At 31.7% G+C, this 13,596-nt stretch overlaps 1 protein-coding gene across 1 annotated transcript; it reads left to right on the top strand.

Moving 5' to 3' along the window:
• The first annotated feature begins 381 nt into the window (after positions 1–381).
• Positions 382–10,851, top strand: obst-B (obstructor-B). Its single transcript, XM_076402285.1, has 5 exons — positions 382–828; positions 3,440–3,715; positions 8,246–8,446; positions 9,823–10,018; positions 10,614–10,851. Exons 1-5 carry the CDS (start codon positions 786–788, stop codon positions 10,756–10,758), a joined length of 861 nt encoding a protein of 286 aa, XP_076258400.1. The 5' UTR covers positions 382–785; the 3' UTR covers positions 10,759–10,851.
• The last annotated feature ends 2,745 nt before the right edge of the window (positions 10,852–13,596 follow it).

Below are 13,596 nucleotides of genomic sequence, written 5' to 3' on the forward strand. Positions count from 1 at the left end.
AACTATTTTGATTGTCGCGCAACCAATAATACACATAAAACGACTTGTGCTCATTTTTATATTATATATGATGTTTTTCGTACCATGGTGATTTAATTTATTTTTACCCCTTAGTAATATTCTATGAACTAAAAAATAAATAATAAAAATCTATTAAATTATTTATTTTCAATGGAAATCTGTACTTATTAACTGAATTGTACATTGCTAGGTAGCGCTGCTAGTATCGAATAATTTAAAACACTGGGGTCTAGGGGTGCTTTTTGAACGTAAAAAGCGTTAATAAAAAAGTGTAATTTTATATTTTGAATTTAATTTGGTACTTTATCATTTTGTATAGTTCACCTAAACACCTCAAAGGGGGCGTTCAGTTTTTATAGAACTCATTCGTTGTTTGATTGGTTCTGAACTTGTCAGAGGGTGCTGGATATTTTAAAACCACAAATAAATTATCTAGTTAGGGGGGCTTGAGACCGATATTTTTTATAATATAAAAACAAGCATCTTAAGATACCGCGACAACTTTCTAACAGAAACCAGACGTCACGTTTAAAACGGATCAACGGAAAAGTTAAAATCGTAACAATAATTAGGGAGTTGACTCGTCGAATTTTTAACTTTGGGGAAAAGTACAAAGCGCAGTGAAATTTTCTTCTTTCAAAGAAAAAAAAACCTGTTGTTGATTCTTCAACGACCGACCAGCCGGCAAGGTCGAGCCAAGACGCTTTGGCTGTCTCTTTATAACAGCAAATGTTTGGTCTGTGTTGTCCAGTCGCACACTAAACATGAGGACGTCGCAGTCATTGTTCCTGCTTCTTGCTTTGTTTGGTAAGTTAAAACACTTTAATATTTTAATTTTTACGGTTTTTTGTGCGTGTCGTGACAAGAGAAAGAAAAAGAAAAGAACGCTCTAATAGTGAAAGCTGTATGAAGTATATTTGATATGGTGACTCGATTATCTTTAAATATATTAACTTTGACACATTACTAGGTGTGTATTCGTGCAATAACTGTTGCTAAATATCAAGAATATCCTTTGTCTCTCTGAGAATCAAATGTTAACGTAATTTTCTTTCAAGAAATCGAACTGATCTATTTTCATCGCATTTAATTTTATGATGTTGATAGAAAAACGTATATCTATATTCACTCTAAGTTCATGTGTCATCACAATGATTTACTGAAGTAAATTTCGATCTAAATCAACTAGACACGTTGAATTATAAGAAGCCATCGGTTCTAACGAAATTTCTCGCTTTAAATCAACACCAAACTCATCGCTTTCACTTTCACAATTTACGAAAATATTTGCATAATTGTTTTCTGACTGTTTTCCGTCTGGTTATGGAATTGTTTTTTTTGTGACTGTGTGACTGTGTGTGATTGTAGCTTTAGTTGTTGGCCTTAAGAAATATATCACAACTTTTACACAGTCATTGTCTTGTAATGAACTTTACTTTCTAGATTAATTATTGATTTTTTTTTCAATCTAAATTCATTGTCACTTATCGATCAACATAACTTCCTTGTAACACAGACCCAGTTAAAAAAGAACCAGTTTTAATAGAGGAATGACCAGATCCTAAAGACAAACGTATGTATAAAAAGTGAAGTTTACTGATTATTATGAAGTAATACATATTATAAGTTATTGGTCTCAGTTTAAGCTTTCTCTTTCTAATATTATTGACGTAAATTTGAATTCATTGATTTTTTTTGTTGTTAGATGCTTCTGACAATGTTTTTTGATTAATTTCAATTACTTTTTAGTCGATTTGATATTCATTGAGTTAATGGTGTGAACGATTTGTTTATAGCTCCTTTTATCTTCTTTAATTGCATGGACTATCAATATATTCAACCTCAAGTTGTGTGTTCTTCGGTATAGTAATCTCTATAAGATTTAGAATGGTGTTGAATACAACCTCAAGTTTTTTTATGCAGTATTAGAGATGGGTTTTGCTTGGCAACAACAAGAAAATCATTCGTTATGCAAGAAGGATGATGGCTTGTTGTTTACCATGAACATAATCGAGTATGTAAAAAACTATGGGTTGTATTGGATATTTTTGTGTTAAGACGATTTAGTTACGTTTCATATTTTGTCTTTAGGAAATTGATTAGAATGTTGTGGATTATGTAATATTTTATGAATGATACGGATTTGTAAGGATTTTCTATTAAAAATAAATATTGAATCTCTATACTTCACTGTTATTTGAAATCTCTTATCTTCTCATCAACAGGTTGATTTCGTTGAAAAAACGTTTATTGTTCGAAGCAATTTGCTTTTCATCTTTTTTCCATTTATTAAATTTTTATTGTTACTAATAAAGGATTTGCATAGTCAGTATTATCAGTTGGATATGTTATTTTCTTGAACTGTCATGATTGTGAGATTAAATGTTCATTCATGAAAATTAATACTGTATTATCTGAAGAATTTGTAATAAAGGATTTATTTTAGGTCATTTTTTTGATGCTACTTTTTGTAGCAGCTGTTAATTTGTACTTATGAAGTCATAAAAAAGAACCTAATAAGGTTTTTCATTACGTATGTTTTCCACTCGATTTAAATTTCTGTACGTATGTTTTATATTTATCACTTTTTGTACTTTTGCTTTGAAATTTTCACATGCTATGGTCGTAAAGAAATCTTTGTGTAATGACGTCTTTGCATCAACTTATATTATTCATATTATTCATGTCTGTTATAAGATTACTAGTATCAGATATTATTGTGATTAAAAAACGCATTTTAGTTAAATAAAAGTCCTTGTTTTTGGACCTAAGAATTAATAATGTGCAAGATTAACACCAATATTTTTACATATTATTATTTTTTGATCGAACTAATATGATATTTTGGTGGAGATTTTTTTATACTTTTTTTTCGTTTTTTTTTAATTAATTTATATCTATATATACAACATAACGAGTATTTTGTAATTGTTAATTTTGATATTTTGTTATTTGAACTTTTTTACTTTTTTAGTACTATTATGAAGATGTATCACGATATCTTTTAGTTTTTCATAGAGGATGAGAACATATGTCTGTCATCTGTTTCTTGTTGTAGATCACCAACATAGGATATCGGTTTAAAATATTGAATTGTTTTTTTAAACTGAACTTGCTTGAAAGTTAATGAAGAAATCTTATTGTTTATATTAATATATAATCTAAGAAATTCTATTATTATATTTGTGTCAAGGAACTTGTTTGTTTATTGTTACTATTATGAATAGGTATCTCGATATTGGTGCGACTATGGTTAAGTTTTTTAGAGGATGAGAACATATCTCGTAGATGATCAACAAAATTTGTTTATATCCATCCAAATTATATTTTAATTATTTACAGGATTTTATTTAACTTATAATTAATTAATATTAATTAGTGATTAAATCATAATTATAACCCAAAAATTAATTTTCAGCTGTTTCCCAAGCAGCAACTAACAGGAAAACGACTAAAACTACCAGAACTACACCAAAGCCTAGGGATGAAGACGCCGATGCCGTATCTGACGAGTGCCCTGAACCTTATGGATTTTTCGCTGATGCTGAACAATGCGACAAGTACTACCAATGCGAGGATGGTGTGGTAACCGAGAAACTCTGTCCTGATGGCATGGTTTTCAACGATTACAGCAGCGAATACGAGAAATGCGATCTGCCATTCAACATCGATTGTAGTTCAAGGCCGAAATTACGTAAGTATTTAAAGATTATTTAATATCTGCAACAGTTTGGGATTTGACTTAAGTAAGATAAGCGTTTTTTATGATACGGTCGTTAAAAAGCCCCAGATCCAGTTTTTTCAGATGTTGTTTATAAAATTGTTGTTTAATTAAAATGTAATTAGTTCGAATGGTGTCCATTTTTGATCTGCTTTGATATGGCAATGTTTATACAAAAGTAATGTACATTAACTTTGCAATAATTCGTTTGTAATTTTAAAGCTTCATTATAAAAAAAATCGCATTTTTATTTTTTACATACGGTCCATTGGTAACAGGTCAATTGAAAAGTTCCCGGTGTGACACAGAGATGGCGCTACTAGAATTAAATATGTTTTTTACTTAGCCCTAACCCTCAAAAGACGCGTATATAAATTTGACAGTTGTCGGATCATTAGTTTGTCAATTATAGCATTTTGAGTGAAGCAACTTTTGTTATTGTGAAAAAATGGATAAAAAGGAATTTCGCGTGTTGATAAAATATTGTTTTTGAAGGGAAAAATACAGTTAAAGCAAAAATTTGGTTTGATTGCGAGTTTCCGGACACTGCACTAGGAAAATTAACCATCAAGGATTGGTATGCGAAGTTTAGACGTGGTGAAATGCGCACCGAAGACGGTTAACGCAGTGGACGCCCCAAAGTGGTTGTTACTGACGAAAACATTAAAAAAAGCCACAAACTGATTTTGAATGACCCTAAATTGAAACTGAATGAAATAGCAGACACTCTAAAAATATCAGGTCAACGTTTACATTATATCAGTAAGCTCTGTGCAAAGTGGGTGCCCCGCGAGCTCACTTTTGACCAAAAACAACGACGAGTTGAGGATTCGGAGCAGTGTTTGAAGATGATCAAGCATAATAAACCAGAATTTTCCATCGATATGTGACACTGGATGAAGCATGGCTCCATCATTTCACAACGAAGTCCAATCGACAGTCATCCGAATGGACTGCACACGATGAACCCGCTTCAAAGCGTGGAAAAACGCAACAGTTGGCTGGCAAGGTTATGGCGTCTGTATTTTGGGATGCGCTTATGCGCTATCGGATGCGCTTGCGGATGGGATTATTTCATTAATTTTCATTAACTACCTTGAAAAGGGAATGATCATCAACAGCAGACTATTACATAGCGTTATTGGACCGTTGGAAGGACGAAATCGCCGAAAAACAGCCGCATCTGAAGAAAATGAAAGTGCTGCTTCACCAAGACAATGCACCGTATCAAGAATCCATGAATTGCTTCCTCATCCACCGTATGCTCCAGATCTGGCCTCCAGCGACTATTTCCTGTTCTCAGCTCTCAAAATAATGCTCGCTGGGAAGAAATTTTCGTCGAATGAAGAGGTGATCGACGAAACTGAGGCCTATTTTGAATCAAAGGGCAAATCGTACTACAAAAATCGTATCGATTCCAGATTGAAAAATATTCTAACATAAGTGCAGGGTAAGATTTTTAGATGTTGTAATGTCTTGGATATATGATTATTATTTAAGCTTGTTCACGTTAATTTTCATTGATTTTTCTACAAATAGATTCTAAAACACCGATCAAAATTAATACGAAGACCTAAAAATAAAACATAGAGTTTGGAAAAGAGTAATAATAATATTACATGTATACGTATATTCTTTTTTATTTTTTTTAAATGTTTTTAAATAGATTTAATATAATTAGACAGATATTCATAATATATTGTTGCTTAAGCTTAATATTGTTAATTAATATGTGATTTTTCTCAATCCACATTTTGCAAATTTATTTATTCATATAGAATATCGGTTATAAATGGAGGTATTCTCAAAGAATATATGTGTTATTAACCTAGATCCCATAGTAGAGGAGTAATAATTATATATTTTAAAAAGATAATATTACCCGACCTGTCTAAAAATTATTAATATTTATGTTAATTTGTTGCTGTAGGTGGACAAGCTAGTACAGAAAATTCAGATATAATTTAATATCTTAATATTTGGTAAATAAACCAACTAGTTTTTAAGACTTCTCGATTTCCACGAATCATTCCCGCAGATTGATAATTGGATATAAATCAAAACTCATATATTACACTCTGTTGACATATGTCTGCTACTTTTCGTTGTGTAAAAAATGTCTCCATAGGACATCATTGCAATTTTTAGACATATCAATGTACTTACAATTATTGCCACCCAGAGAAGCATTCTCAAACTTACCGGTGGTGTTATTACCATCTATAAAAGTTGCTTTTGTATATATCTCTAATCTTGTAAACTTTTCTTTAGTTGGACATGCCTTCATTTGCAAAATACTTCTCGGATTTACTTTAATATTGTTGGTTTCTGAAGGATATCATTTTGTGTTCACATAAAGCTACTTTTAAGTATACTTATAACTACTTATAACTATATATACATATAAGTTACGCCAACCTCTTTGGATTAGTGACTGATTAACGTCGACTCCAAACCACGATCCTTGGCATTAAGCCTATGGAGAGGTCATTGATCCACTTAGAGACCGTCTCGAAAGATATTCGGTCTTATCCAGCCTGGTTACTGGCGTGATTGGGATGATTTTCCTGATAGGATTTTATACGGTTGCCTGTGGAAAATCACGAACATAAATATACAACCTTGTCTCGGTGGGATGAGAACCTGCGACTATCGCAGCAGTAGGATGATCGTCTTGTAAATAATTCGCCTTTTTATTTTTTTACATACGGTCCATTTGTAACAGGTGAATTGAAAAGTCATATATTAAATTCTGTTGACATATGTCTGCTACTTTTCGTTGTGTAAAAAATATAAATGTTGTTATCTCCCTAGGACATCATTGCAATTTTTACACATATCAATGTACTTACAATTATTACCATACAGAGAAGCATTCTCAAACTTACCAGTGGTGTTATTACCATCTATTAAAGTTGCTTTTGTATATATCTTTAATCCTGTAAACTTTTCTTTAGTCGGACATGCCTTCATTTGCAAAATACTTCTCGGATTTGCTTTAATATTTTTGGTTTCTGAAGGATATCATTTTGTGTTCACATAAAGCTTCTTTTAAGTATCTATGTATACATATAAGTTACGCCAACCTCTTTGGATTAGTGACTGATTAACGTGGACTCCAAACCATGATCCTCGGCATTAAGTCTATCGAGAGGTTATTGATCCACTTAGAGATCGTCTCGGAAGATATCCGGTCTTATCCAGTCTGGTTACTGGCGTGATTGGGATGATTTTCCTGATAGGATTTCATACGGTTGCCTGTGGAAAATCACGAACATAAATATACAACCTTGTCTCGGTGGGATGAGAACCTGCGACTATCGCAGCAGTACGATGATCGTCTTGTAGCTACCAAACCAACACGTCTTCTAGTGATCTACTGGAGATTGAGTTCTTTGGATTTTATGTTATGAGTCAATCATGGACTATTTACTGTATGAAATGATTAGTTTATAAATGAAGTTCTCCTAAAACTTTTGGTACTGCAATTCAATTTCTTATCAATATTAATTTGCCTAACTCCCAAATTAAATATATCTGCAACAATTTGTATATTTTTTGAGGTTACCACAATTTTCTTCATACAATACGAAACTTAATAGTTTTATCATTTCACTATTTATCATAAATGGGTAAATATGCTTCCGTAGGTGTGCTCATATAAAAGCCACGTTTTTTGTGAGACCGCGAGTTGTTTTAGTTATATCAATTTTGATTTGTACAGGGATGAAAATATAATCTTAATATACATAAACAATTTCATTTTAATAATTAGTGGTGACATGTCGGATCCATTGAGGCGTTAATTGTTAACTGTTCATATTTTATATAAAATATAGTCTGGCTACTATTAACAAAAACATTTGAAAAACGCCATCGCCTTAAGGGGATGGTGCGATGAGATAATGAGGCGTCTCCAGGCTATGGAGGAATGATTTGTGTATTGGGGATCTAATCATTTTATCATTTCTCTAGTATAATCGTACTGGTTGTGCCAATTTTAATTTTTATGTGAATTATGTTTTCATCGTTCCTTTATATTAATAATTGTATTTTAGTAACGAAGTGGAAGAAGAAGAAGTGTTCCATCGAAGTTCTAACAGTACCGTAGTAGTATAAACACTTGTTACAATTTAAATACAGATACTTGGAATGGCGGATATATAAGAAGACATATAGTACATGTAGTACAATTACGCGCAAGTACATAATCTATAAACACTTCCATGTTCGTTTCTTAATTTTCGCTTACTGGAAATATAAAAATAAATTGACTTTAAAAATTCTATTGCCTTAAGAAAAATACATTATAATTACTTAAAGTGATATGTGGATTAACAAAATAGATATGTTTCTAAAATATCAACGTTCAGTTGCATTTATTTCAACTAGTTGATTATAAGCTTGATTTATTATGCAATAATGGGTGTTGAATAACTATATATGTTCGACTATGTCAATGGTAATTGCAAATTATATAATATGTAATGTTTTTTTTATTAGAAACACCTCAGCCATCAGAACATTGTCCCAGAAAACATGGTTACTTTGCACATGAAGAAAGAAATATTTGTGACAAATTCTATTACTGTGTCGATGGTAAATTCAATATGATCATCTGCCCCAATGGCCTGGTGTACAACGAGCACGCAGGAATCTGCTCCTGGCCAGATGAAGCCAAGAGAAAGGGATGCACCTCTGAAGGTACGTTTTACCTATAGCAATTTTAATAGTGGAACAGTTTCAGTTCAATAATTCTTTCGAAAATCGACTCATTGCCTTGTTAATTTATTCTGGGGTGTAATTCATACCGGTTGTCCTTGGGCTGGTGGGAATTCTAATTAAAGAATGTTCCACTGCTTTTTGTAGGTGGGGCTTTGTCTGTCCGATTGTTATTAGCAAATAATTACTGTCGAGTGTAAAGGTTACGTACATTATTAAAAGCCTTTTTAGAATATCAGTATCTATAATATTGATGAAAATGGTATAGATGTTGTAGCAAATATACCCAGGCTTCTTATTTCCTATTGTTATTTTAAATTGTGATAAATCTATATAATAATAATTACTATAATAGAAACTATTTAAAATGTCTCTATTTATAAAAGTGCTTAAAAGGTGCAGTCTATTCTATTTATTTATTTATTATTTTATTGATAAATATTTTAAGCCGTCGTAGAAGGAGAAATTAAAATTTGAGTAAACTGTGTTTCAAACTTGATATTCAATTCCAATAGTTCATGGCTAATAATATTTTCAGCAGGCTTTGGTGGCCATATGCACTGCTCTATCCAGATTTCAGTAAATTGGAGTATTTCTTCAGCTTTAGAATAGCCAAATTATAGGAATCCATGGAATAGGGATAATTTTCAAAGCTTCTTCTTCTGCATGTTCTTCTCAAATGTTAATTGTCCACGACTGAGCAGGAGAGTTACAGTTTGCTTTTGGTTGCTTTATATATTGAATTGTAAGATTCTTCTCGAACTCTAGTAAAATAGGTTAAAGAACAATTAGAGTAACTTCGAAACGATATCTACCAATTATGGTTAAGAAATTTTGGGTTTATGCTGTTTTTTTCTACGAAAGGAAATATTTCAGATTTTACTCTTCAGTTGTTTTTTTAACAGTTTTCTATATTTATAATTTGAACTAGTCTATCTTTTATACTTCTATAAATTATTTTTTCTAATTGGATAGTGATATTATCAGTTTTATTGGTCTTGTTTCTCACTATTATAAATCTGCATTTACAATCCAAGACCTTGTGTTTATCGCAATTTTATACGGATTTCGATGAACCAACCTCACAAACATCGTCGATAATGCAAATAGTGAATATTATTTTTAACTACGTTGAAAATTCCTTCGTCAAATTCGAAATGTCCCGACTGGCTGACCTTGTCACGATATATGTAAAAAAAACCGACATAATTCTCTCCGCAACTACCCACGTTTACTTCCGATTTTGGGTGCAGCATCTCCTTGACCAAGAGACCAAACCTAACAGTTTCATAGCCTTGAAAGAATTATGGCCCTAACCTGGTTCCGACTAAATTTCTTCCGTCTTTTTCTCGTTGCAGAGGTCTTCCAGTTCGAATGTCCCAAAGTCAACGAGAGCATTGCAGTCACCCATCCCAGATACGCCGACCCAGAGGACTGTCAATTCTTCTACGTCTGTATCAATGGTGATACGCCCAGAAGGAACGGTTGTAAACTCGGACAAGTATTCGATGATGTCGCCAAGAGATGCGACTGGTCTAGGAATGTACCTGAATGGTAAGACAATTTTTTAATAATAATATAATACTTTATAAATATTTTTAATATAACAGAAAAGAAGTAACATGAATTTTTCGAATAGTAATTAAGACTAAACATATATATTTTATTCACGTATTTAATAACAATATAAATATATTTGTATATAAATTATGTTATTATATACCGACTATATAGTTTCTTTATATATTTTATGTTCTAATTTCAACATATTTATTAACTGTTTCTCCATCTATAATATTCTAAAATTCTAGATTCTTTGCTAAAGAATATATGATTTTTTAAGTATTCAATGCAATTATTAATTACTTTATTTAAATTTTATAAATACATGTTGAAAGTTTGTGAATTAATGTTGACTAGCTTTAGTACAAATTAAGGCTTTTTATTTTTAATATTGTAAGAATTACGTATTTGTTGATGTTGATAGTGTACAATCCATTACATCCATCAGATCATTACGTTATTCAAATTAATATTTTTATTTACAAATATTGATTTCTTGGAGCACAATTGATAATAACAAAAAGTACATATCGCAAATCTAGTTATAGAACGCAATATATTTTAATAATTTTCTCCTTTACTCTAGCGCTGATTGGTACAAGGGTCGTCTCACCGATCAACAATTGAAGGATCTCGAAGATCCACCCACCCCCAAGCCTAAAGCCACAAAGATATCTAAGAGGAGGAATAGGCCTCGCGCCGAACGTATCGACGAAGACCTAGTCAGATAGGAACCCAAACGAAAGACTTTATGTTAATTAATACAAAGTAAATGTTAATTTAATTTTTTATGTAATAAAAAGTTTTTAAGTTAAGACACGAAACGACGTTTGATTTTATCGGAGGTGACGGTGGAGAGGGGGCTATTTAATTATCACCATATCATGTACGATTCCTCGTATTATGAATATGATATGAGGTAACGTAACCGAAAATTGGCTATAGTACCGATATCTGATGCCATACCATCACGAATTTCTTTTTAGTGGTTTGTCGTAACTGCTTGTTTCGTGTCGGTCTCGCATATTAAATCATCAGCGTTGACCTATTGATTCATTCATAGAACGGTAGAAAAATAATGCGATCTTAAAGGTCGCGGGTTCATCACTGAATACCGATAAAAAGAACAAGGCCATCGGTATACCGGCTTCGTTTTTATATCAGAACCAGTTTGGATCTTTCGAGAGAGTTTCTGTTTTGTTCAAGGTTTGATAATTGGAATCGATAAAAATCACTTATAATGTATTTTTGAGTTTAAAAATAGTCAAAACACTTTTTTTACCGTCGCTCTTTCCAGGTAAAACTCTATATTAACCCAAATAAAGATTTTTTTAAAGATGTACTCCACTTTCAAATACAAGATATTTAATTTTCGATAGTGATATAACTTCAATTTTAACAAATGTAGTTTTAATATTTTTTATATATTATTTATTACTTTATACACTTAGTACAATTTTAATTTTAAATTGAGTTATTACAGTATTTCATTTGTATTTGGAACAATTCAATCAGATCACGCTGTCATCAGATAAATGTTATAAGCGGTTCTGATTATCTTTATAAAAACTACCTAAATGGGGAATGAGTGAGATGGAGGAGTCTGTTTTCTAATAGATAAGGACTCTCAGTGTCGCTTTGTATTGCCGTGTAACAAGTCTCCTGTTCTTTCCGTTAAATAAAATAATGTCTTCAAGTAAATTAATAGTTTTTGTTTTCTAAACCCTCTCACATATTTTAAGTGGCGCATTCCGTAGATTATAAGGCTGTTTTCTTGTGAATTTGTTCCATTAACCGGAATTAAATTCATTATTAAGAATATATATATGTTGAAGAAGATAGGTTCATGTTGGATTAGCAATACTTCTTACCTGAAGTGTTACTTATGTGTAGCTAACTGGAGTGCGAACAAAAGTATCGCAGTTGAAGCTGTAAGGTCAAAAAAGATGGGATAAATATGCTCGACTCCTAGCCATAAACGATTCCAATTATTCGAAGCGTTTCTTGGTGTAGTTAAATGGAGTTCAGACAAAAGTATCGCAGCTGAAACTGTAAGGTGACAAACGGTGGTTTGAAGATGCTCAACGACCCCTAGCTATAAATGATTCCAGTTATTCGAAGCGTTTCATGGTGTGGTTAAGTGGAGTTCAAGAAAATGTAACGCAGCTGAAGCTGCAAAGTCACAAAAGGTAGATTGAAGATGATTAACGACCCCTAACAATAATCTTTTCTAAGTTACAAATATTCAAGCTTTGAAAAACACACCTAGTCCGTGAATTTCTGGTACATGCAATATAGTTCAAGGTGTGAGGCCGCCAAAGAGTACTGAGCTTGCTGTGAATTAACATAGTTTACTGGAATTTGAATACAAGCAGGCGATACTGAAACATAATTTTAGAATGATTATAAGCTGTCCACACGGAATAATGACCACGTACATCTCTGTTGGCGTTTGTTCGCTGACAGGTCTGAAAGAACAGAAAATATATGATAAAATGTGAAATAAAGCGAGGAAGGAAAGAAAAAAAAGGACAAAACAGTAAATATAAGATATCAGAAATTAATAATAGATAGGCAGATACAATAAGGATTTACATATTTATTTCGGCTCATTGTTTCGTTCGATATACATTCAACATTCGAACATTCGAACATTCAAATTAGAGTTGTTTTTTTGTGAAAAAACATTGGTTATTTCCAAAATAATTGATAACAAATTTTCCTCTAATAAAAGTACTATTAAGGTCAAACAGTGGCTTTTAAATTTGTATCACTATCAAAACTGAATGTTATTGCCATTGCCATTTTAGTTGTCGAGCCTTTTTTAAACAAGAAAAAATAAGATTATCTGGTTTAAACTACAAGTTATTAATAAAACTGATAGATGAATTAAACGATTATAAATCGGGTAGAATAAAGGAGATCCATTGTTGTTAGTATAAATAATATACATTACAAATGTTGACATCAAAATATTCTAAAGTAGTAAGTGCCATTTAAGATTATTCGGTATTGCAGATATATGAGATCCGATATGGTCTGAATGTACACAGTCCAGGATATCACGACTAGAATAGTTAATGGTTATGAAGACCTCTCAGTTGGGACCATCCAATTCTTCAATTATGATATCCAAAAAGAGATTTGGAGAGTTTTGGTTCTCTTATTGTTTTTTATGTGAAATTTAGTTTTGCCAGAAAGAAAGAATAAAACTTACTAGATATAAAATTACTTTGGCTATAGAATCAATCATTGTATTAATTAGTTCTATTTTGTCCAATAGAGCTTCTTAATTGATTAAATATATTTTTTTATATTGGGCATTGTACTAGAGCCGTACGTATATGAAAATATTTTTTTGGGTAAAATATTTTTTTAAATTGTTACTAAAACTCGCAACGAACGTGTTACGTGTGAACGAGGGCATCTAGTTTGATATAATAGTGCTATTATTTATGAATGTATGCAAATTAGCTTCTGTATTTTTATCCGTAAACTACAACAGCCACGATTTTTTATGAGATTTTATGATATCTCAATATGTTCTGTTTGCAGGATGTACAAGAAAA

The sequence above is a fragment of the Rhynchophorus ferrugineus genome, unplaced genomic scaffold, assembly GCF_030347505.1.
Source record: "Rhynchophorus ferrugineus isolate W39M unplaced genomic scaffold, kcgeb_rfMv2 rfM4, whole genome shotgun sequence".
NCBI classification, from domain to species: domain Eukaryota; kingdom Metazoa; phylum Arthropoda; class Insecta; order Coleoptera; family Curculionidae; genus Rhynchophorus; species Rhynchophorus ferrugineus.

Excerpts from the sequence above, each read along its gene's own strand:
- obst-B (XM_076402285.1), top strand. The coding sequence starts at position 786 with ATGAGGACGTCGCAGTCATTGTTCCTGCTTCTTGCTTTGTTTG. Across the intron at positions 3,716-8,245 it reads TAGTTCAAGGCCGAAATTAC|AAACACCTCAGCCATCAGAA; the intron begins GTAAGTATTTAA and ends TTTTTTTATTAG. Across the intron at positions 8,447-9,822 it reads AAAGGGATGCACCTCTGAAG|AGGTCTTCCAGTTCGAATGT; the intron begins GTACGTTTTACC and ends TTCTCGTTGCAG.